Below are 26,645 nucleotides of genomic sequence, written 5' to 3'. Positions count from 1 at the left end.
TAGCCTTATAATTCCACATATATCCTTTTCTCACATTAGTCTACATATGACTAGCAACAACACAGGTGATTATTTCATGATCACTTTCATCAAATGGTGGAAAGAGTGAAACCCCCCCTCACAATCACATCCTCTGATGAAATGATTAGATTTAGAACTCTCGATCCTCATGTGCCCTCCTTTACGTGCTGCCTGAGATAGTTATCTCTCAAGAACTCGAGAAATTCATTTTCCTTATTCCCAAATGCAATCTCTTCATTCCAGTCTATACTGCCATAATTAAAATCACCCATAATAATTACCCTTCCTTTGTTCAGTAATCCAAGTTGTTTATACATTTCTTCATCACCACCCTTCACATTCCAAGGCCTATAACAACATCCAACTAAATATGTCTTTCTCAACCTCCACGTTACACGACACTGCCTCATGACCATTGCCACTATTTCTCCCCATTCATGTCTATTTTATGTGGACTTAATTCCCATGCTGTCGTGAGCACACCCCCCCACCTTCTTGCCCTGTCTATCCTCTTGAAAAATACTGTATCCGTCCATTTCTATTCCCATTAGAATATCATCTTCATTCAACCATGTTTCACTTATTCCAATGATTTTGGGGCAAATAAACTCAATCAGTGAAACCATTTCATCTCCCTTATTTCTGATACTTCTGGCATTTGTAAACAAACACAATAGTTCAGGTCTATCGCCAGTCCTATTCAAGCCATGTTTTGGTTGTCATTTTCCCACCACACCTGATCAATCACCACTTACCACATATATCTGCTCAGTCTCAACTTTCCCACCCACATCACAATATACTCCATCTTCATGCACACACATTCACTGCCAAATTTGTGTTCTGTTTCATAAAAATTTTGGTTATAAGGTGTGTAAAGGCCCAATCTCTTAATGGGTTTAAATAGACTAATTCAATAGAAAAGGTTAAGTTATATATGAGATATCCTGAGAGTTAATTACAGTGTTTTTTTATTTATTTATTTATTTATTTTGAAAATTAGAGTTTAACCACTTGAAGCATGAGGAAGTGATTTACTAAGGTTACAACTTCATAGGATTGCACAAAAGGAAGTAAAAATATACCGTCCCCCATGCACATACATACTTTCATTTGCTAATGCCCTGGAGATTTATCTGGCATCTCTGGTTGGATTCAGTGCCCTCTGCAGTCACTTTCCAATACTTTCTGACTGTCCTCCCTAAATACATAAACCTATCACAGTCTATTCCTGTAAGGATATTCACTTTTCTTTTGAGTTCGACCTCCCATGTGGAGAGGCTATTATACAAACTCCAATGCCTTACCCAAATTCGGAAATATCATGATATATCCATCATATTAGATGCATAATAATAATTATTATTATTATTCAGGCCTCCATGGAGTCAAAAGACTCATCGTGGGAGGTCCTTCCTAAGAACATAAAGTCTGTCAAGACTCATCGAGGGGAGGTCCCCCCCTAAGAAACACAAAGTCTATCATGCCACTCTTTAAACTCATTCAACGTTCTCGCTCCCACAACTCCATCAGGCAATGCATTCCACGGCTCAACCACCCTCCATGCAAAGAAACCACTCCTCACCCTCTTGCTCACAGTTTCCTTTCGTAACTTCCAGGGATGGCCTCTTGTCATCACTCCTTTCCACTGTTCAACCAAGTGAAAGAACTCCCCAGTGTCAACTGTGTAGCCACCTCTCAACAGTTTAAAAGTCTCAATCATATCACCTCTCCTTCTTCTATCCACCAAACTCTACCATCCACATTCCCTCAGCCGATCCTCATAACTATCCTTGTACAGTCCTGAGACCATCTTTGTCATCCGTCTTTGTATCTTTTCCACAGTTAATTTATCCCCTTCAAATCCTGGGGACCAAATCTGAGAACAATAATCCAAGTGTGGTCTGATCAGAGACTTATACAATGGAATGATAACCCTCTTATCTCTGTGGGTCAGTGTCCTTCTCATAATTGCAGCAATCCTCTGTGTTACCTTTACCACCTTTGCAATATGTCCCCTAAACTTCAGGTTTCTATCAATCATCAACCCCAGATCTCTTGTCTCCCCAACTTCCTCCAGTATAACTCCTCCCATAGAGTATGCAGCATCCCATCGATGTTTCCCAAACCTCAAGACCTTACATTTTGATGCATTAAACTGAAATCCCCATTCATTTGCCCATCTATCTAGCTTATTTAAATCCTCTTGCAGGGCTACCACATCTGCACTATTACTAATAATCCTTCCCAGCTTCGCATCATTCGCAAACAACTGAATATCCCCTTGCAATCCACTGGCAATGTCATTGATATAAAGGTTAAACAATATAGGTCCTAGTACTGAGCCCTGTGGGACCCCCACTTGTAACCCTCTGCCTCCTTGAAACTGCTCCACCATACACACCTCTCTGATACCTATCAGACAGCCAATCCTGAATCCAGGTGACCAATCTGACATCCAGACCCATGTGCTGCAACTTAAATATCAGCTTATCATGTGGCACCCTGTCAAATGCCTTCGCTAAGTCTAAGAAAATTGCAGTATATGTCTTTCCTTTATCTAATGTTCTTGTAACTTTATTATAAAAGGCTAGCATATTGCTAAAACAAGAGCGCCCTTTCACAAATCCATGTTGACTCTCACAGATAACATTACCCTCATCTGCCCAATGCTGTATACGGTCCCTCACTACTTTCTCCAAGATCTTAACAACTACTGATGACACACAGACTGGCCTATAATTAGACACTTCCAGTCTGTTACCACCCTTATGCAATGGTACTATCTTACCTTCCTTCCATTCCCCAGGCACCTTTGCTAAAGCCAGACTTTCACTGAAAAGCCAGGTCAAAGGCACTGTCAGTTCCCTGGCACATTCTCTCAAAACTCGGGGTGAAATACCATCAAGTCCCACAGCTTTACTGACATCCAGAGTACTCAGTATCTGAAACACACTCTCCTCCTGTACTTCTAAACCTCGAACCAGCCCTATCCCTCTAGCATTAAAACTGACTCCTCTAGGATGAAATACTCCAATAAAGTGTTCATTGAACAATTCCACTGTGTCCTTTGCATCAGTCACTCTATTCCCATTTTTATCCCACAATATCATTCTTCCACAGTCATTTCTCCTTGCTCAGCTCATCATTATCATACCTAGGCAACACGCACACTATTTTTCCTCTCTCTGTCTTCTTCCATACAGTCTCAAGCAAAAATCTCATATCTCTCGCTGCCCAACTTACATTACCACTCAAGTCATTCGTTCCTACCATCCAATCAGCTCATCCACCCTTTCACCTCTCTTAATTGCCATAGCCACCCTTTCTATTGTTCCTCCTGGCAAACACTCCTCATGCATCCTATCTTGAACACCACGGATCATTGAGTCGCCATACATTATACCTCTTACCATTTCCTCTTTCCTGTTGTTTCCATTCTCTCCTCTTCTTTCATTCCCATAGGTCTCTCTCATTCCCTCTCCTCTACTGCTATTCTCTCTTCTAGCATTCCCATACCTCTCTCTCCTACTGTTTCCATTCTCTCCTCTTCTAGCACTCCCATACATCTCTCTCATTCCCTCTCTCTCCTACTGTTTCCATTTTCTCCACTTCTAGCACTTCCATATCCCTCTCTCATTCTGTCTCTCCTACTGTTTTCATCCTCTCATCTTCTAGCATTCCCATACCTCTCTATCTCATTCCATCTCTCCCACCATTTCCATTCTCTCCTCTTCTAGCACTTCCATATTTCTCTCTCATTCCATCTCTCCTACTGTTTCCATCCTCTCGTCTGCTAGCATTCCCATACCTCTCTCTCTCTCTCTCTCATTCCCTCTCTTCTACTGTTTCCATTCTCTCCTCTTCTACTGTTTCCATTCTCTCCTCTTCTAGCACCCCCATACCTCTCACTCATACTCCCTAAATTCTCTCTCTCCCCTACTCTGATTCGCCTTGCATTTATCTCTTCCATTCTCCCAATCTTATCTTTCATACGTCTGCTCTCCTTCACAAGACATTCCACCTCCTCTTTCAGCTCATCTATCTCCCTCTGCAGGTAAGTCACTCTTAATCTAAATTCACTCTCTCGAACAAAACCATCTCCTAAACTTTCACAGTCACTCACACCTTCCACACTATCAACTATTATTTTCTCATTCATATATATATTTTTTTCATTCTCTCCTATCACACTACTTGTCTTCCTGCATTCATTCCCCGTTCCTGGAGCAACAAGGTCGGATATCGATATTTCTAATGCACTTATTTCCTCCAACTGTCTGCATTTTGTGCACATACACTCTCCGCTCTCTTTCACAAGCCACATATCCAATTCCCGAGATGCATACATGCTGCAAGTACTGCATGCCACAAAGTCCCTTATGATATTACTTATAATAGAGTTCTTAAATGGCAGAGGACTTGGCGATACGCCACTTGCGACTGCAGCTGAATCCACCATCATTCCTTACTGCCGAGTAGCGTAATCTTTAATAATTATTCAATTAATAAATTCCATTAAATAAATAAGAAAAAAGTACAAACAATTACAAGCAAAAAAAAAAACATTTAAGTACACTAAATATAATTAAATAAAATGAAATATAACTAAATACAGTAACGAAAACTTAGCTTCGTTTTGTCTTCCACCATTATGCATTCGATTCCGACGGTAATGGAATGAAAGCATCACAAGGAATGAATTAAACAACAGTTTAATGCTTCTTTAGATGCTTCCTTACACGAGAGTTTTAAAATGGTAATCTCTTGACACATTCCCCTCTTAAGTCTTCTATCTGGCTAAGATATCTGTGATGATGTGTTCTGGTTTTGGCATTAACTAGATGCATTTAGTGAATTTTCCCTTTGCTTCAACATGTATGCCAGCAGTATTTTAATTTCAAACTCTAATATACAGCCATCAATGTTTGTTTTAATGAGGCATCTCTCACAGCTCAGTTTAACTATATATGCCATACCTGCTTATCTATTGGCTACATTAGATAAGATTTCCAACAGAATTAATAAGAAACTTAATCCTTCCCCAGTCTGCATGTTTAGCCTAGTGGCTATGCACTTTGCAACCATGTGCCCTGGGAAGGAGTGTCCTAGGATTTGATTGTCATCGATGCCGTGAGGAGCTTAAGGATCTTCCTCAGCCATAGCCAAGTTTTCCGGTCTTGGATGTAGACAGCAGGATTTATCTGGGGTTTTTCATCCTGCAGGCAGGATGAACACACAGAATATAGTACAGCAAGGAAGGCAACAGGAAACCAACTTGCTCAGTCATTTCCCTAGATGGTGGCATATATATAGGTGCCCCCTAAACAGCCGAAAGACTATAACCACAACAACAATCCTTCCCCAGTTACTGACACCGTCTCTACACACAAATTAATTAGAATAATGCAGTCAATGTTACTTATGTTTGTATATAAGAAAAAATAGCCACAATTTTGAAAAACTACAATCCATTCTGAGAACTACCTGTTTCCTCTCATTTCCTGTGTGTGGTTGGGTGGGGGGGGGGTAGATATAAAGTTCTTGTTCCTGCAGGATGGCTTGCTATGGGCAGACCAGAAGATTAGCTAACATCTGCTTGGAAGAACAAAAAAATAAATCTTTAATCATGACCATGGACAGCCAGGTATCCAAGTCACATGGATAGCTAGCAGACCATGGCAATCCTCAAAACACCATCTTATACAACCAGGGCTATTTGTTCCAGTGATGCAGTCTTTGCCACAGAACTCAAGTATTTTCCACACCTTTTTTGGCTAATGGCTACAGCTCCTATAAAATAGATAAAATACTACTTTCCTCCCCGACTCTCCTCGCCAAATACACTAGAGAAAATCCATTGTTCCTATCCCATATATTTGGGGGTATATCTGAAAAGACAGCTAAATTATTAAAAAAAATATAACTTTCCCACTACATTAAAACCAAACTTCAAATTAGCAACTCTGATCCATTCACCTAAGGACAAACTCCATCTTCTGTTGCACACATTATTAAACTTTTCTTTTTATCCATGACTCCTTTTTATCTACTACCTTTTTTATAATTAGTGTAATCATGCTTGTTAACATTTATTATTATTATTATTTCTGCATTGAACTAAACAAATATAAATTGAAAGGTTTTAGTGTATAACAATTTCAACAGTTATGTAATAAATATTGAATTTACTAACATTTATCAATGTTTGCTGTAACCCCCCCCCCAGAATCTTTTTTGCAATCCCCAACACTCCCAGAAGGATTGGAGGGTTGCAAAAAGTTGGTCTCTTGAAAGTTGAGAGTATGCTTGACCCACAGTTTGAGAACCACTGCTCTGTCACATTCTGGAGTATATTATTATTATTATTATATGATGTTCCCTTTGATTGTAACGTGGCCTGCTGTGGACAGACAGGAAAATCTATTAATACCTGAACCAGAGAACACAAGAAATACATTTGTTTCCATCATTATGGCAAGTCAGGACTAGCAGACCATGCTTTGGACGACCCTTCACACAGGATTAGATGGCTGAAAACTGGTATGCTGTATAGAAGATATTGTAAGTCAGGGAGAGAGAGAGAGAGAGACTATTTTTAGTCTGCAGTGGCTAAAAAACACTTGCCTAACCTCAACAAGTATGACTACATTAATCTACCAAACATTTGGGAGGAGACAATCATCATAATATGACTTCAACCTAACAATTGTAAAAAAAAAAAAAACTCCTATACAACATTAGAGGGCATCAAATTGGGACTTAAAAGTCTTTTGTTTGCTACAATTTAAACTGTTTAATTTACTCATTGTGGCATGTACTGTAACTAATTATCATAGGGAGTATTCCATAGACCTGCCACAATCTTTGTCACTTGCCACTGGATTCTCTCCGCCATGCTTTCATCCCTACAGAATATGATTGCCCCAAACATGCAGTAGACCAGATGTGGCCTTATTAAAGCTTTATATTGGAGAACAATGACCTCTCTATCCTTGTTAGTGTAATCTGATGTATTATTTTGGCTACCTTCTACCTTCACAATATGTCCTCTAAACTCCCTGTCGACAATCACTCCCAAGTCCCTGGCTTCATCAGTTTCCTGTTGTTCAGTTCCATTAATATAGTACACAGCTTGTGATCTCTTTTCTCAAAGTGCACCACCTAACACTTGGTGACATTAAAGTGGCAGTCATTTACCATTGTCCATACTGCTAATCTATTTAATTCTTCCTGCAGAATCTCTGTATCACCTTCATTTACCATTGCTGGTCACAGTTGATCATTAGAACATAACTGAATATTTTCTGTCAAATCATTCCTATGTTTGATATACAAATTATACCCGAGGGCTCAGTACTTGAGTGTAGCCTTCTCCTGTACTCAGCTTCTCCATAGACCACTCTTTGATATCTGCCCATCAGCCACCCTTTAATCCAAATCACCAGATTTATATCCATCCCCATTTGCTTTAATTTGCCCCAATTATTGCTCTGCTGAAATTTATGTAACCGAGTTCTGTGTGGAATCCTGTCAAATGCTGCTGCTGCTGCAAATCTAGCAATATCACTGTTGAAATTTATGTAACCGAGTTCTGTGTGGAATCCTGTCAAATGCTGCTGCAGTAAATATAGCAATATTAAAGATGCTAAGAAATTATATTCTTAGGTTTAACCCTTTATCTAAGTGTAATCAAACAAAGTTTGTATGTGAAGTAACTTAATGACTGGCTATTAGTATATAGAGGCTAATGACTTCACATCAATTGCCTTAGTATCCCACAATGCAATGTACATATTCTTATGGACATGTATAATGCTGTGCATTATGGGAAGGGCCACTAACCAGATTAGTTTTGACCTTTATTGAGGTTTCATCAGTGGGAGTCAGACCTAGAAGTGATACCAAGGTTGAGGTAATGCAGAAGTCACATTTCCATATACAAGTAGCCAAAAGTTATCCCACCTTATCACTAAAATACTCTGGATCAGAGAGAGATGTTGAAAGTTTTTTCACTTGGTTATACTATAAAAAAAAATTTAAAAAAAATAAAAAAACTTATCCAACTCCATTGTCACTTTATTATAAAAACTAAGAAAATTACTAAGGCAAGACCTATCCTTCATAAAACCATGTGTTCCTTAGAGAGTATCATATTCCTATTCAACCAGCCCTGAATTCTGTCTTTCATCAATTTCTCCAGTACCTTCACCACCACCACTCCTCAGATGCTGATTGATCTATAATTTGCTATGTTTGTCTTGGAGCCTTCTTGTGCAGGAGACTCTTTCCACTCTATTGGCCTTCCCAGTACTGAGGCTTAAATTAAACAGATTGGTACGAGGAGCCAATAATTCCCTTGCACATTCTTGTAATACACGGGCCAATATGCCATGTAATCCCATTGCTGTTTTTGCATTAAGGTTCTGCAATATTTTAAGCACCTCCACTTCTTCAATTTCTGTTCTTTCATCAGTCAATGTCACATCTGGAAATGCAACATCACCAAGTGGATGGTGCACCCTTGCAAAATTCTCACTCAGTATTTCAACTATTTGATTTGCTTCTTTTACTTTCCCACCAGCAATGCTTTTATAGGTCATCCTTTCATAGCCATTCCTCCTTTTACTTGCCAAATAGTGAAAGAACTCTTTAAGATTTCTTTTGGCCTCATCAGTTAGCTTTCCCTCATTAATTAGCTTTGGCCTTCCTTATCATACCATTCTCCCTTCTTGCCTGCACATTATACTTTTCATGGGCATGCTGATCGTTGTTTTCTTTATAATCATTCCGCAACTTTTTTTTTGTGTGCAACTCCTGCTTAATGAAGCTATTCATCTATCTAACTCCTACCTGAGTTAAAACCTTCTGACTCTGGGTATAAATTCTAATACTGCTTTCTTCAAATACCCCTTCATCACTGCCCATGCATCAACATTTCTTCCCAAATTCTTATGCCATTGCTCTGCTGAAAGCTTCCTCCTCAGTTTGTCATAATCACCTGCCTTGTAGTTTCACATGTATCCCTTCTTAATAAAAAATTCTGCATGTCTGGCAATCCCCAGGTCAAGACTGCATGATCACTATCTCCAAGTGGAAGCAACACAACAAGATTGGTTACTGTTAAATTCTCTTATGCTTTGATCAAATCTAGAACCTTATGTCTCCTCCTTTACATGTTGTCTCAGGTGATTATCTCTCAGTAGCTGTATAAATTCCATTTCCTTCCCTGCCTATGACCATTCCTTCTCCCAATCTATGTCTCCATAGTTCAAATCCCCCATAATAATTATTCGACCTGTACTCATAATGCTAATTTGCAAGCGAATGTTATCTACATTCTCCTGTATACCCCTGGATTATAGCAGCAATCAGTTACAAAATTTCATCCTGCTGGCCTCTACCTCACACCAGATAGCCTGCCTCAAATGAATTGCCTTCCGAATCCTTTTCCTTCCCCTTCAGTTCCTCTGCTATCATTAGTAAAACGGTCTTCCATCCTGTTCCTTCTGTCCTTTCTGAAGACACCATATCCTTTTCATGCTGTTCATCATGTTGACCATCCTTGGTCAACCAAGTCTCACTAATACTGATAACTTTTGGCTAAGTTGAACAAACCAATGCCAAAACTACTAACGCTCATTTTGAATACTTCTTGCAATAGTAAACTTAAACTGTAATACCTTCATCCTACAACCTCCATTACAACCTCGATGGTGAGATCACATCGAGTCAGTGGTATCAGTGGAACTAGCTCTAGACCCAGAAATGAGCTGTTGTGTTTGTATACAAATGCTAGAAGTATAAGAAAGAAGGCAGATGAAATGGTTGCACTAATTGCGTCTGTTCACCAAAGATTGTCAGAATAAGTGAGACATGGTTGGAAGAGGATGACATCCTGACAGGAATAGAGATGGAAGGGTATGATGTGTTTCGTGAGGACAGAAAGGGTAAAAAGGGATGGGAGTGCTATTGATGATAGAGAAAGAGTTATGTCCATATAAAGTAGAGATGCAAGAGGGAAATAGTGTCAGTGGTTTTGAGGCAGTATGGTGTGAGATGGAGGTGAATGGAATCAAACTTGGTGGGATGTTGTTATAGACCAGGTAATGTGGATGGTGGCGATAATGAATACAATCAAATTAGCCAAGTAAATAAGAAAATGGTGATCATTATGGGTGATTTTAATTATGGCAATATAGACTGGAATGATGAGATCGCAACTCGAAGTAAAGAAAATGAGTTTCTTGAGTTTTTGAGGGATGACTGCCTCAGACGGTATGTAACAAAGGGCACACGAGGATTGAGGATCTTGGATTTGGTCATCTCATCAGAAGATGTAATTATAAATGAGGTGTTAAATCATTCACCAATTGGTGAGAGAGTGACCATGAGGTGATTACCTGGGTGGTTGCCAGCAGTGCGAGGACCTCTGTGAGAAAAGGGTATATGTGAAACTACAAGGGGGAGGGGATTATGAAGAGCTTAGGAGATATCTTGCAGGTGTAGCGTGGAATGAGGAGTTAGCTTGAAAAGAGATCAATGCAGCTTGGGGGATTTTCAAAAACTGTTTAGTAGATGCAATGTCTAAATGTATTCCAAGGGTGAGAAGGTTAAATAAGGTAGGTGTGAGATGGATGAATAAAGAGATTAAGCATGCGATACTGAGAAAAACGGCATTGTGGAGACAGCACAAGAGAAGTGGAAATAATCAATTCCTCCAAGCAATGAGGGTGACTTGGTTAGTGAGGGTAGCTAAAGAGAGGTATGAACAGCAGTTGGCTAATGAAGCCAAAAAGTATCCTAAGGAGTTCTTTCGATATGTAGCCAGCAAAAGAAAGAATGATTATGGAAGGATGACATTGATTGGAGAAAATGGTATAAAGACAGCTGATGCAGGATGTGTGGTGGAGATACTTAATGAGCAGTTCATAAAGATCTTTCAATCGTGTGAATGTGACTTCATGGAGGGATTGAGAGCAGTTGATGATGAGGAGGAGAGACTGACTGTAGGAGAGCAAGAGGTGTATGGGGAGTTGAGTAAACTAGATGTTAATAAGGCTGTGGGACTTGATAATATATCACCACGTATTCTGAAAGAATGTGCTAGGGAGTTGACACCTGCCTTCACATATTTTTTTAATATGAGTCTTGCTCTCGGTCAAGTTCCTAAGGAGTGGAAGGAGGGCAAGATTGTGCCACTTCATACAGGAGGTGATCAAACTCAAGCATCAAACTATAGGCCTATCTGTGTGTCAGGTATTGCGGTTAAGTTGTGATGACAATTATATTATCTTTGATGGACAGCATGGATTTGCTAAAAGGAGGTCATGTTTTAGTAATGTACTTACTTATTACAATAAAGTGACTGCTTTCTTGGACAGAGGAAAAGGATACATAGTAATATACTTGGATTTCGCAAAGGCTTTTGATAGAGTACCTCATGATAGGTTGACAGTCAAACTAGAGCAGATGGGGGTTGGATATTAGATTGGTGCATTGGATTGGTGACTGGCTATCTGATAGGTATCAACAAGTTATTATTGTTATTATCAACAAGTATTGGGGTACGATATCCAGGAAAAGGAAAGTCACTAGTGGAGTGCCTCGGGGGTCTGTTTTAGTGCCATTACTGTGTAACTTGTATATTAATGATATTTGCAAAGATTTGGATGGAGATATTCAGTTGTTTGCAGATGATGGAAAGTTGGGACGAACCATAAAGAGCAGTGAAGATGTTGTGGCCTTACAAGAAGACTTGAATAAATTGAGTGATTGTGGCCTTACAAGAACAAAAATTGTTCCCCTGAAGATGTCTCTGTGACAGAGGAAAATATTGGAAGCATTAAAGCTATTGTTTGTTTCATTCCTTGTGCTTTCCCCCCCCATCCATTAGCATCCAACATGAGTTTTAACTTGCATATAAGCTTAAACATACATTATTCTCTTGTGTTGGCCAGGTCTCAATGATGCTAATAATCTCAGATTCCACTACATCTATCAATGCTAAGCAATACTTGTCTTTATTACTGATTCTATGGGCATTAGTTTATATGCATGATAGTCAGCTGCAAGGCTAATGTATATTCAGATAATTCTAAAAACATGACCTCGACCTTATCAGTTTTTCACTTTTTTGTTTTTTGACAAAACTAGCTTTGCTATTCTAGGGATCATCTCTAACATACCATTATTATCTCTCTCTCTCTCTCTCTCTCTCTCACATACACACACACACTTTGTCATTCACAATGTCTGTCTCTTAACTTAATGCAGATGTTCACCCTTTCATGTTATCAGCTAGACAGATCTTGTTTTTCTGACTATTCACATCCATTCTTTCATTGGATCATAATTTCTCCATCTATCCTGCAACTTCAAGTCCCTTCAGCCATCAGAATTATCCCATAACTCAGTATACTGCACACCACTTCTCCTATGTAATCTTGTTATGTAGGAGAAATTACCAGTCACATTTCTTGGTCTCAGCTTGCTAGTGTAAACCAACTCACAGTTTTGACTCGTGCCTTTTCACCTCCCTGAACAGTTCTTTTCTTTCTTCTCTCATATACGCATATCTGTTCATTCCAACCAACAGTCATATCATTCATTCATTCATTCAGTTTTTTGCTTGTAAGCAAATAGATATGTGAAATGACCAAGACTATATGTATATATAGCCTTGGTCATGTCACATCTTTTTTCCCAGAAAGCATACTTTCATTGCTCATTCATTCAGCATGCCCCTAATCATGGAATTCGGGTATATTATCATATTCCTTTTTGTTCATTTGTATATTTTCCTTCTTCACATGTTTTGTTTCCTTTCTTACCTTTCCTGTTACTTGCTAATCAATTTCTCTGACTTGTGACATTGTGAAGTACTTGTCAAAGCCTTGAAATAATATCAAATTCCAGTAATTTGATATTATTATTACGATGCTATAATCACTGACACTTTTTCGTTATGATCATATTAAACTAAATTTAAACAAATGAAAAAGAAAAAATTGTCATGCACACCTCAGAAAGTTGTCACACCAAAGAAAGTTGAGAGAATGTAGAAGCAAAAGGAGGGATGAAGGTGAGAGAATGAGAGAGAGACAGTGGAAGAGAGGAGATTGCAGAAAGTTAAGAGACAAGGGATAGAGAGATGAGAGGGAGAGTGGGAGAGAGTGATTGGAAGCTAATTAGAGTCAGGGATGCCGATGAGAGAAGGATGAATGCATCTGTTGGGAGTGTCATGTATGGAAATTTGATGATTTGGGGTGTGCAAAGTAGGTGCTTGAGGAGTGGTTGAACTGGTGGAATGTAGTGTAGTGTGGCAAGGGCAGTGAACATGTAGAGGAGATGATAGCAATGGTTGGGATGAATGATCTGAGAGGTAGCATGAATCATGTAGAAAGATTTGCAGTTGATATTAGGGATATAGCAGCAGAAATGTGTTCGAGGAAAGATAGTGAGCGTGTTGTCCCAATATGATAATGTGGAGTGGAGAAGAAGTGCAGTAATAATGAATAAGATGATAGCAAATATATGGCACACCTAGGTAAAGAGGTCTGGAATATGTTGATGTTTGAAGATAGAAAAGAGATGTATGCAAGAGATGGATTACATATGAATGCAGAGGGGTACAGGCATTTGGAAAGACTGTTGTTTTCTGAGCAAGTGAGTGCATCATGACAGGGAAACTAGAATTTCGCAGGTGGAATGTAACAGGGTGTGATGGTGGCTTAAGAAATGAGAGGGTGTACACTATATTACAGATCCAGGTGGAGTATGAGGGAAGTAATAATCACTATCAGAATACTGGCAATACACTTTTTTTTTGTATACGAATGCTATGAGCATTACAAACAAAGGGAATGAATTTGTGCAATTGATTGACTCTTTCACTCCAAAGATTGTTGGTATTGGTGAAACTTGGTTAACTGAGGAGGATGTTCTAACAGGGATAGAAATCAAAACATATAGTGTATTTCAGAAGTCTAGGGAGGCAAATGGTGGCAGACTGTTATTCATGATATGAAATGAATTATGCTGCCCTCTAAGGTTAAGAATCACAGTGGAAATAACACTAATTACTTTGAGAATACGAGGGTTGTTTGAAAAGTTTGGTAAATTTCTAATAGACTACAACACAATTCATTCATTCATACCAGTGTCGGTATGTATCATCTTTTTCATGACCCCTGGCAAAATTTTACTCATCTGCGACTCGTAGTTCTCGTTTGGCAAACATTTAAAATGAAACTCGTTTTTTCATAAAAAACGAGTTTCGTGCAGTGAAAAAAATACTTTTATTTGAAGAAGTGGATAGTCTCGAAGATTAAAGCAGAGTTAGATGCAGTTCATGGGGACTCTGCACCAGCATTAAAGACTATTTATTTTTGGATAAATGAGTTTAAACATGGTCATAAGTCCATCGAAGATGAAGCGCACTCCGGACACCCGACTGAGGTCACTATGAAAGAAATGATTGACAAAACCTATGGTATCGTTATGAAAGATCGCCGAGTGTAAGTACGTGAGATTGCTGAGATTGTAGGCACCTTAACTGAATGGTTGTATAATATCCTGCACAAAAAATTGCACATGAAAAAACTGCGTGCTTAATGGGTGCCGCGATTGTTGGCTGTAGATCAAAAATGTACAAAAAGACATTTCAACGCAGTGCTTGGCGATTTTAATTGCAATTCTCAGAATTTTTTGCATCGATTCGTGTCTGACTGTAGACGAAACTTAGATCCACTGCTACACACCTGAGTCCAAGCAGCAGTCACAGTGGACAATGCTTGGTGAAAGAGCACCAAAAAAGCGAAGACAGTTTTGTCGGTTGGGAAGGTGATGGCCGCTGTTTTTTTGGGATTGCCAAGGAATTATCGTGATAGACTATTTGGAAAAGGGTAAGACAATAACAGGAATCCATTATGCGTCATTGTTGGACCATTTACAAGAAGAACTGGAAAAAAAACGGCCATGATTGGTGCACAAAAATGTGATCTTTCATCAAGACAATGCACTGTCCCACACATCGGCCGTCGCAATGGGAAAATTGCACGAATTGAGGTTTGAATTGGTTCCACATCCACCGTATTCTTCAGACTTGGTCGCATAATACTTCTTCTTGTTCCCAAACTTAAAAAATTGGCTTGATGGGAAAATATTTTCTTCGAATGAGGATGTCATCAAGGCTGTCAATGACTATTTTGCACAATTTGACAAATCCTACTTTTCAGATGGGACGAAAAAATTGGAAACTCGCTGGACCAAATGTGTAAACCTCAATAGAGACTATGTCGAGAAATATAGGTGATTTTTTCCAAAAAAATGTGTTTAACTTATTTTTTTTACCAAACTTTTCAAACAACCCTCATATATGGTGTGAGATAGATGTTTATAAGACAAGATATTTAGTCGTGTTGCTGCAGACCAGGGAATATAGATGATGAGCAGTTAAATGTTTAGGCACATTAGTTTGGCAAGTGCAAAGAAAGCGATTGTTACGGGGGGCTAAACTATAATGATATAAACTGGACAGAGGAGACAGTGTGCAGTAATATGGGAATTGAATTTTTGGATTTTTGAGGGACAGTTATCTTAGGCAACATGTGTGTGTTTGGGGGGGAACATGAGGATCAAGAGTTTGGATTTGGTCAAAGCATCAGAGGATATGATTATGATTGAGATGTCATATGAGGATAGTCTGAAACATTCTCGGCTTAACAATCAAAAAACGAATTCATAATTTCAAAATTATTTTTATCTTTCAACATAACCTCCCTTAAGACTAATGCATTTATTCCAGCGATGCTCCAGTGCCATTATCCTGCCCCTGTAGTGGTTCTCAGTAAGATCTGCAAAATACCCCTCTACACTGCAATCACCTCTTGATTCAAAGAAAAATGCTGACCAGTGAGGAAGAGATAGAAGTTAGAGGGAGCCAAATTTGGGGAATAGGGTGGATGTTCCAACAATTCATAGTACAGATCCCTTAATTTTCCCATTGCCAAAACATCTTTGTGGGCAGGGTATGAAAGATGATTATTTTCTGCTGCAAACTGGATCTTTTCTCACAAATTTTTTAGTCTATCTAGTTAAAAGATTGGAATAATATTCCCCAGTTATTGTTTTACTCTTTTCAAGATAATTAATAAACAAAATGATGTTGAATACACCGTTTCTCGTTCGATCGTCAAAGTTAAGCAACGTTGGTCCCATCTTGGGAGGGTACTTGGGAGGATCCCCATCTGGGAACACTGAAGTGCTGCTGGCTGTCTTTTTTTTTTTTTTTTGACAGAGGAGAAGGATACACAGTAATATACTTGGATTTCGCAAAGGCTTTTGATAGAGTACCTCATGATAAGTTGACAGTCAAACTAGAGCAGATGGGGTTGGATATTAGATTACTACATTGGATTGGAGAGTGGCTATCTGATAGGTATCAACAAGTTATTATTGTTATTATCAACAAGTATTGGGGTACGATATCCAGGAAAAGGAAAGTCACTAGTGGAGTGCCTCGGGGGTCTGTTTTAGTGCCATTACTGTGTAACTTGTATATTAATGATATTTGCAAAGATTTGGATGGAGATATTCAGTTGTTTGCAGATGATGGAAAGTTGGGACGAACCATAAAGAGCAGTGAAGATGTTGTGGCCTTACAAGAAGACTTGAATAAATTGAGTGATTGGGCATGGAAATAGGGATGTGAGTTCAATGTTGCAAAATGTAAGGTTTTAAAATTTGGAAATCAAAGACGGGATGCAGAATTTATGCTTGGTGAGAATATATTGTTGGAGGTAGAGGAAATAAGAGATTTGGGGGTGATAGTGGATAAGGATCTAAAATTTAGGGGACACATAGCCAAAATTGTGAAGTCAACACAAAGGCTTCTGGGAATGATGCGGAGGACACTGACGTGTAGAAGTAAGGAGATTCTTGTTCCGTTGTATGAGGCTTTGATTAGGCCACCCATGGACTATTGTGCCCAGATTTGGTCACCAGGTTTTCAGAAGGATGAAGAGATGTTGGAAAGGGTCCAAAGACGACTAACTAAGGTAGTTTCTTACCTCTGGAATATTGAGTATGAGGAAAGAGTGAGAAGATGTAATTTGCAGAGTCTGGTTGAGAGGAGGAAGAGGGGAGATATGATAGAGACCTACAAGTTGGTAAGGAGTTGGTAGGATCAATGGTAGAGAAGTTCTACAGAGAATAGTTGGAGATCATACAGTTTCCAGGGAGAACCAGAGGTCATCCCTGGAAACTGTATAAAGAGGGTGTGAGTAGGGGAGTGGGAGGCAGGTTTTTTTCGTGCAGCATTGTGAATGATTGGAATGCCTTGCCTGAGAGTGTGGTGTCTGCAAGGAGTTTCAGTGTGTTTAAGACATGGTATGATGCGATGTGTGTGTGTGATAAAAGGACCTCCCAGATGAGTCTTTGACTCCATGAGTTCTTGGGGTAGTAATAATAAAAAAAAAAAAAATAATAATAATAATAAATAAAATGCCTTTTACATCCCAAAACACCAATGCCATGACCTTTCCTTCTGATGGAACTGACTTTGTCTTCTTTGGTGCTGAACAACCAACTTCTGTCCACTTTTGACTGTTTTGACTGCTGTTTGGATTCTGGTGTTTAATGGTGAATCCAAGTCTTATCCATAGTAATAAATCTATGCACAAAATCAGTTTTATTCTTGTTAAAATGCTCCAAGCACTGTTCATAGATTTTCATGCGAGTGCATTTTTGATCTGCTGTGAGCAAGCACAACACCCATCTTGCACAAAGCTTTTTCATCTGCAATTCTTCATGCAAAATATATCCTACATGTTCTTTTGAAATGCCTATAGTCTCAGCAGTTTCATGCACTTTGACTCGCCAGTCATCCAATACCATATCATGCACTCGATCAATGATTTCTGGTGGTGTTAGACTTCTTGGATGTCCTTCACATGGTTCATCTTCAAGGCTGATACGGTCATGTTTAAACTCAGCAGCCCATTTCTTAATTGTCAAAGACGAGGGAGAAGAGTACCCATAAATTGAATGAATTTCTTTTGGCGTTAAATCTTCTTTTACAAAAAATTTTATAACCGTGCGATACTCAATTTTATCCATTTCAAGGGATACAGACAACACTTTTGCTTCAGACAGCTGTATAAATAAAACAAACTACTTGATAGAATGACTTGCAATTTCACATGGATGCCTATGACAAATGTGCAAACTTAGAAAAAAGAATCGTTCTGATGCTGTTGCCATCTATGGTCGAGGTCGAGAACTTTTCAGATCACCCTTGTACTTACCTCCAATTGGTGAGAGTGACCATATAATTCTGTCTTAGAGGATGAATAGGTATGTTGCAGTATTAAAACAGAAAAAATTTAGACAGAAACTAGTTTGCGACAGTAGAATTTGAAGGAGGGGGGGTGCTGAGTGCATGGAAGATACTTGACTGCAATAGCATATTGTGTACTATACGTCAAGAAAAGAAGATAAAGTATTTGGAGTCAAGTGGATCACAAGAGAAATTAGTTTGAAGGAAGAATTGAACTGTATAAGAGTGATAGAAAACAAGAGAAATAAAAGGGAAATGGCAAAAGAAAACGAGATTATGGAAGACATAGAGATGTGGAGATTAATTTAATGAGGAATATAAGTCTCAGGCTAGGAAAGTGACTAGTATCTTAAGGGAAGAAAAATTAAAATATGAGAGTTGACTGATGCTGCAATCCAAGGAGTTTTTTGTGCTAATCTGCTGATGTATAGCATGCACATATTTCTGTGGCCCCCTGTATAACAGCATTCAACAAATATCCTATTAGCCTCTATCTCACTCCATATAGTCTCAAATGAAAAATCTTCAACTTCTATTTTGTTGGTTGAATTTCTTCAGCTATCGTTGACAATTCTCCTCCTCCTGTCCTTTTCCCTGAAAATACAATACCTGTTACCTTCTCTCCACGTAACTAGATCATTTTCTGTCAACCAGGTCTACCTGATGCTGATAATTTTTGCCTGGTTGAGCTGACCAATGACAAAAACCCCTCTCCTTTATTTCTGATACATCTAGCATACATTACATGCATTTCAACATCTTCTTAGGCCCACAGTCACCCTTGTGTAATGTAATGTAATGTAATGTACTTATTTACCTATTCAGATTTGAAACCTGTGAAACTGCATTCGGCATTGCATAATAATTCCGAAGATGCACTCATTTCCCAGCAGTGGCTGAACCCACACTTGACTGCACCCCTTCCCCTCTCCCCAGTACTTCTAGTTTCTCTGATTTTGCACTTACAACCTCTTACTGAACAACACTTTATCCAAACATTTAACTCCAGAACTATTAAAATGCGGTCCATCAGACATGTACAAGTTGTTTCATCCATCAAATTCACTCCATCCATCTATAAACTGCACTACATTTCTCCTTCATAGTCTTCTCATTGACTCATTAGCAATTGTGGCCTTTCTTCTTAATTCAGTTCTGTCATACAAAGGCAGCAGATTCACAATCTGTACTTTCTCTCTCTCTAATTTTTTTTTCTATCAGCAATTCTTTCATTTCTTCTCTCATTGCATATTTCTAACCTTTAAAATCATTCGTGCATGGCAAAGCAACCAACTCTTTTACTTCCTCTCTCCTGCACCTCCTGTTGAGAAGCGAAAAAGTTGAATATTTATTTGTTTGCTGATGATGCAAAACTGGGGAGAGCAGTAGTTGATAAAGGTGATGTAAATATCCTGCATAATGATATAAATTGGCATTGTAGGCAAAGGTTGTCAATTTAGTGTTGCAATATGTAAGGTTATGAACTTCGAGATGAAAAGATTACATATTGTGTATCACATCGATGGTACTGGATTGAAGGAAATTGATGAAACCAGGGATTTTGGTGGTAATTAGTTCTAAGGATTACTTTGACTTTGATAAAAAAAAATAAAAATAAATAAATAAAATAAAGATAAGGAAGTTGTTACTCATGTAAGGCCATTTTGACTGCTGTGCACACATTTGGTTACTTAGGTTTCTTGGGGAATCAGACATTGGTGGAGAGGATCCAGAGACAATGGCAAAACTGGTGATAAATCTGTGGAATTTTCCTTATGAGGATAGATTCAAGGTTTGTTGGCTGCAAAGTTTAGTTGATAAGGGGAAAAAAGAGGAAATGATAGAAACTTAAAAGTTACTAAAGGTTACTATGAGAACAACGCAACAAAAATTTATCAATACGTGATGAATATAGAGAATGAACTAGGAGTCACCCCTGGAAGTAATCTAAGAGTGTGAATATTAATAGTGTAGGGTCTCAATTTTTTGCTTGGAGATTAGTGGATGAGTGGAATGGATTGCCAGAAGTAGTTGCGAGTGCCTTGAAAGTGAATGAGTTTAAGAGGTATTGTGTCTATAAAGATTAGTGTGAGTCACCTTATGATGAGTCTTTTGACTCCATGGAGATATCCATATGATAAAAATAATAAGACTCATCATTATATAGAGTAGAAACTGCACTTATTTTTCCACATTTTAATTGAAATCTGACAAAATTCAGTTCTATCTGAAAAATGTTAAACTGGTATTTTGTTGTGTATTCTGCTCATAGATTAATAGATATTAGAATGGCATTGTTAATTTTACAAGCAAATTTTAAACTATATTTTTCTGTATGTGATATAGGCATCATTTTATAAACCATCTCAAGAAAGGTTCAAAATTCTTATGGAAGATTGTGTATTTCCATCAGATAGAGTAAGTACCAAATTTATTGTTACCGATATTATTATTATTACAACTGTATCTCCATTTTGGTTTATTAGATTATATAAATTAATTGCACATTATGACAGATATAGCAATAGATGATACCTCTCACGATAAGGTTGGAACTGCATGGAGGATGGTGATAATTATTATTTCATTCATTTACTTATTTTTGAATGATGGACAGTTTTATTATCACACAGAGTATCTGCATATGTATAATTAAATAATCAATTATGCACTATAATATAAGCATAATTAATTTTAATTATCGAATATATAATCACATCATTGTCTTTTGGTCTAAGTCAGTTACAAATGCAATTTAGTCATCTGAATCCCAAATTTTCAGCCCATCCTTATTCGTTTGGTATCAGTAAATATCTATTGACAGGATGCACCACAAAAAGATGAGGATTGGACATTAGGTTAGAATCCCTGGTTGGGTTTCTGCATTCTTTAAAGGCCATGTGGGGATCTCCTCCCAGTTATCTAGCTTTGTCCCTTAAATGATCCCAGGTAACAGACTAATTTGGAGGAGAACTCTCTACAGAAAGTTTGCAATAGTTTAAACTTTACATTTAGTACTATCATGGTATCCTGTACACCCTGTGAGGATACATATCAAGAATGTGATGATGACACTGATGATAATATATGACAGCGGTGGTCAAAAGCAGACTCGTGAGGTTGCTTGCTTGCTGTTGATCTTGAGGCAATTTTGATTTTTATTGTGTTTATCATAAAAGACAAAAATTCATGACACATAAAATATTATTATTATTATTATTATTATTCAGGCCTCCATGGAGTCAAAAGACTCATCGTGGGAGGTCTTTCCTAAGAACATAAGGTCTGTCAAGACTCATCGAGGGGAGGTTCCCCCCTAAGAAACACAAAGTCTATCATACCACTCCTTAAACTCATTGACCGTTCTCGCCCTCACCACTCTATCAGGCAATGCATTCCACGGCTCAACCACCCTCCATGCAAAGAAACCACTCCTCACCCTCTTGCTCACAGTTTCCTTTCGTAACTTCCAGGGATGGCCTCTTGTCATCACTCCTTCCCACTGTTCAACCAAGTGAAAGAACTCCCCAGTGTCAACCCTGTAACCACCTCTCAACAGTTTAAAAGTCTCAATCATATCACCTCTCCTTCTTCTATCCGCCAAACTCTGCAGTCCACATTCCCTCAGTCGATTCTCATAACTATCCTTGTACAGTCCTGAGACCATCTTTGTCATCCGTCTTTGTATCTTTTCCACAGTTAATTTATCCCCTTCAAATCCTGGGGACCAAATCTGAGAACAATAATCCAAGTGTGGTCTGATCAGAGACTTATACAATGGAATGATAACCCTCTTATCTCTGCAGGTCAGTGTCCTTCTCATAATTGCAGCAATCCTCTGTGTTACCTTTACCACCTTTGCAATATGTCCCCTAAACTTCAGGTTTCTATCAATCATCAACCCCAGATCTCTTGTCTCCCCAACTTTCTCCAGTATAACTCCTCCCATAGAGTATGCAGCATCCCATCGATGTTTCCCAAACCTCAAGACCTTACATTTTGCTGCATTAAACTGAAATCCCCATTCATTTGCCCATCTATCTAGCTTATTTAAATCCTCTTGCAGGGCTACCACATCTGCACTATTACTAATAATCCTTCCCAGCTTCGCATTATTCGCAAACAACTGAATATCCCCTTGCAATCCACTGGCAATGTCATTGATATAAAGGTTAAACAATATAGGTCCTAGTACTGAGCCCTGTGGGACCCCCACTTGTAACCCTCTGCCTCCTTGAAACTGCTCCACCATACACAACTCTCTGATACCTATACAAAAAGAAGACTCAAACATAACTTTCTATAATTAGACAGCCAAATAATGTGAGTTGTGTGTTGTATTTGTATGTGTTTTTAAAAATGAAAGATTTTAGAAAATATCTTGTGGCTCATGAACATCTGAAAAGCATCATATGTAACTCTTGGGCCTAGGAAACTTGGCCACTCTGATATATGACATACATTAATTAATTAAAAAAAACAATAGCTCAATCATTATCATTTTCTTACAATGATGAAATTGTTTGTTTTTTTAAGATTTTTTTCCCTTTATGAAAGAATCAAACAAGGCCACCATTTTTTTTTTTTTTTTTTTGGTCAGGGAATCAGGGTCAATTGTGAAAAGTCAGCAACCAGAACAAATTCCAGAAAACAAAATAGTAGTAATAATAAACTTCCATGATGTAATGACTCACTGTGAAAAGTTTCACTTAACGAGCAGTATATTTATCATATTGAATCTTATTAAAACTAATTCACATTCATAGCACATTACTGCAGTTCATTTCCTTCATGAACACTTTCCATTACTTTTTATAACTCTTTCCAACTTAACAAATAAGTTAAAAAGTAATGACCAAACAGTTGGTTATGGAAAAGGTCAGGTTTTTTTTTATTTTTTTTGTTATCGACATCTAATGTCAAACTTCTGTCAAGTGTGGTAGATCAAACTGACATAATGACATTCATAAAGACAAATTGGTACAGTGAATTCATTCTTAATGGTTATGCAAAACAGGTCATTTATAGATTGTTGTATATAGAGAGACACTGCATGTGCCATTACAGATCTCAGATTATTATTATTATTATTCTTGATACCTCCAAGGAGTCCAAAGACTCATCGTGGGAGGACATCTACAACTGTCTTTACACCTAACCTCTACTAGAGAATCATCTCCATCAACACCATCTACCGCCCACCTCCAACACCACCCCAACTAGTAATTTTTTGTCTGTAAATTGCGTGTGTTCTGAAGGGCCGATTTGTATGTATGCGAGATGAAAAACCCGAGTTTCCAGGAGAAAAAACCCTGCTACCTCCATATGAGATCGGCTAACTCACCTTCGATTGAAATCGACCAGATAAAGATTCCTCCTGTCGCGACGAGAATCGAACTTAGGCCTATTCCAAATCGAAGGGCGCAATGTACCGTCGTTCTTCCAATTGCGCTACGGAGGCGCTAAGCCTCCGTAGCGCAATTGGAAGAACGACGTAAGATATAAGATATAAGATATAAGCACTTAGGTAAGATATAAGCACTTTATTTCCTTACCATACTTAGTCTAACTTCACGGTGCATAGCTTTTACATTACTTTTATGTTACCAGATGTAGGTAGCACTAGCATTCCTTTTAAATCAGTTCAGACACTTCAAAGTCTTTTACAATCTTCATTAAGTAGTATTTCTTTCCAGAAACATTATTGGGTCTGTTCTATAAAATCCAACAGTAATTTAGGAGTTTATAGGTCATGATGAGAGAAGTTAAGAAGTATGGGATGGGAAACACTGCTGATCACCCTGAAACGAAGAGATAATCATGTCTTACTGCTTATGTCTTTGCAAAATATCATGAAATGGATAGATCATCAGCTTCAATGCCTTATTTTTTTAAAAATTACCTATATCTCATCTTTTCAAGCAGTACAATTAGTCTTTGTGCTCATATGGCAGCCTAAACAGGAATCTGGGTCTGGTCTTGTTCTCATGACATTTTGAATCACATATCCATTCTTCATTTCACTCATCTGGTATATCACTTCTCTCAGTACACTAATCATCTATGAGCTGTGCAAATCAAACTGCATATAACAATTGTGTGGAATATATAAGGGTTGTATGTCATGTGTATAAATTTGATCTCAGTTCTAAAACATTTGCGACCATAACTCTTTTCTGTAAGTCTTCTGAGATTTTTTCCATTTTCTGGTTATTCATCCTGATACTGACAGATATTCCATTCGGATGGTTAAGGGTCAAAGCAGGATAAGGAATGCAGAGAACTGATCAGGGCTTCTGGCTTAATATGTCTATCCTAATGGATTTAGCTGATCAAATTGTATTCTTAAGGACTTAAACAATAATGGAAAATGATAGGAGGCAAGAAATGAAATGGATACGGAATGAAAATAAGAGAATTCAGGTCAAAACTATTAAAATAAATCATGATGGCATGAAAGAGTTAACGAAAGATGAGCGAGTGGCATTGTATGGCGACTCAATTATTAAAGATGTGCTAGAGGATAGAATGCACAAGGTATGTTTTTCAGCGGTAAAATGAGTAGAGTGATTGAGGCATTGGATATGAGGCAGGAACGAGCAAAAGAGTTAATAGTATTAATTGGTACAAATGATTTGAGAGAGGACAAAGAACGCATCAGAATGGATATTAGGAGGCTGCTTGGAAGGATAAAAGAGAATAGTGTGACAGGAAGGGTAGTCAGTGTGTTGCCTAGGTATGACTGTGGTGAAATGAGGTGGAGAGCAAGGATTATGAATGATATGCTGGCTGAAATGTGTGAGGAGATGGGAGAACAGTTTGTTAATGTGAGAAATGAGTTTGAGGGACGAAGTGAGCTGTATGGGAGCGATGGACTGCATTTGAGTGGTTATGGTGTGAGTCGCTTGGAGAGACTGCTGCTGGAAGGTAGAGAAGTGAATAGAGATAATGAATCAGATCGAGAGGGGAGTGATGTAGAAGAGCAGGAGAGTAAGACAGGAGAGATTGAAGAGGTGGATATGAATGGGGAAGTGAGTGGTATGAGCATAGAAAATGAGAGAATGGGTGTGCAAGAGGAGCAGGGAAACTGGGAGGCTCAGCAGGTGATGGGGTACACAGCGTGAGAAAGGTGGATGCTCCAAGAGGAGGTGAGAGCATGTGCAGGCAGGAAAGGAATGGGATGACTAGTGATCAAGAGGAAACAGTTGGAATTGAAAAGGATTCTAAATGAAAAAGCAGAAAGGGAAATGGCCCCAGTCGAGCATGGAGAGATCACATCGAGTGAGTGGTATCAGTGGAACTAGCTGTAGATCCAGAAATGAGCTGTTGTGTTTGTATACAAATGCTAGAAGTATAAGAAACAAGGCAGATGAAATGGTTGCACTAATTGTGTCTATTCACCCAAAGATTGTCAGAATGAGTGAGACATGGATGGAAGAAGATGACATCCTGACAGGAATAGAGATGGAAGGGTATGATGTGTTTCGTAAGGATAGAAGGGGTAAAAAGGGAAGGGGAGTGCTATTGATGATAGAGAAAGAGTTATGTCCATACAAAGTAGAGATGCAAGATGGAAATAGTGCCAGTAGTTTTGAGGCAGTATGGAGTGAAATAGTGGTGAATGGAATCAAATACTTGGTGGGATGTTGTTATAGACCAGGTAATGTGGATGGTGGTAATAGTGAAATGTATAGTCAAATTAGCCAAGCAAATAAGAAAAGGGTGATCATTATGGTTGATTTTAATTATGGCAATATACACTGGAATGATGAGATAGCAACTGGAAGTAAAGAAAATGAGTTTCTTGAGTTTTTGAAGGATAACTACCTCAGACAGTATGTAACAGAGGGCACACGAGGATTAAGAGTCTTGGATTTGTTCATCTCATCAGAGGATGTAATTATAAATGAGGTGTCTAATCATCCACCAATTGGTGAGAGTGACCATGAGGTGATTAACTGGGTGGTTGCCAGCAGTGCGAGGACCCCTGTGAGAAAAGGGTATATGTAAAACTACAAGGGGGGGGGGTGATTATGATGAGCTCAGGAGACAGCTTGCTGGTGTAGTGTGGAATGAGGAGTAAGCTGGAAAAGAGATCAATGCAGCTTTGGCGATTTTTTCAATAACTGTTTAGTAGATGCAATGTCTAAATGTATTCCAAAGGTGAGAAGGTTAAATAAGGTAGGTGTGAGATGGATGAATAAAGAGATTAAGCATGCAATACAGAGAAAAAGGGCATTGTGGAGGCAGCATAAGAGAAGTGGAAGTAACCAATTTCATGAGG

The 26,645-nt window shown here is 38.5% G+C and overlaps 1 protein-coding gene across 5 annotated transcripts in view; it reads left to right on the top strand.

The window, feature by feature from the left end:
• Nucleotides 1–26,645, top strand: part of LOC150107485 (kynureninase-like) — a 413,072-nt gene that overhangs the window by 148,391 nt on the left and 238,036 nt on the right. For all 5 annotated transcript variants that reach the window (XM_090391901.1, XM_090391902.1, XM_090391904.1 and 2 more), the window contains exon 6: nucleotides 20,708–20,779. In XM_090391901.1, the coding sequence (XP_090248027.1) occupies nucleotides 20,708–20,779 (72 nt within the window). The remainder of the gene's footprint in view (nucleotides 1–20,707; nucleotides 20,780–26,645) is intronic.

The sequence above is a fragment of the Typopeltis vanoorti genome, chromosome 4, assembly GCF_054136105.1.
Source record: "Typopeltis vanoorti isolate ZY-2024b chromosome 4, IOZ_Tvanoo_1.0, whole genome shotgun sequence".
NCBI lineage: Eukaryota > Metazoa > Arthropoda > Arachnida > Uropygi > Thelyphonidae > Typopeltis > Typopeltis vanoorti.
The sequence above is the reverse complement of the archived record's forward strand: the minus strand, read 5'-3'. Positions and strand labels throughout refer to the sequence as shown.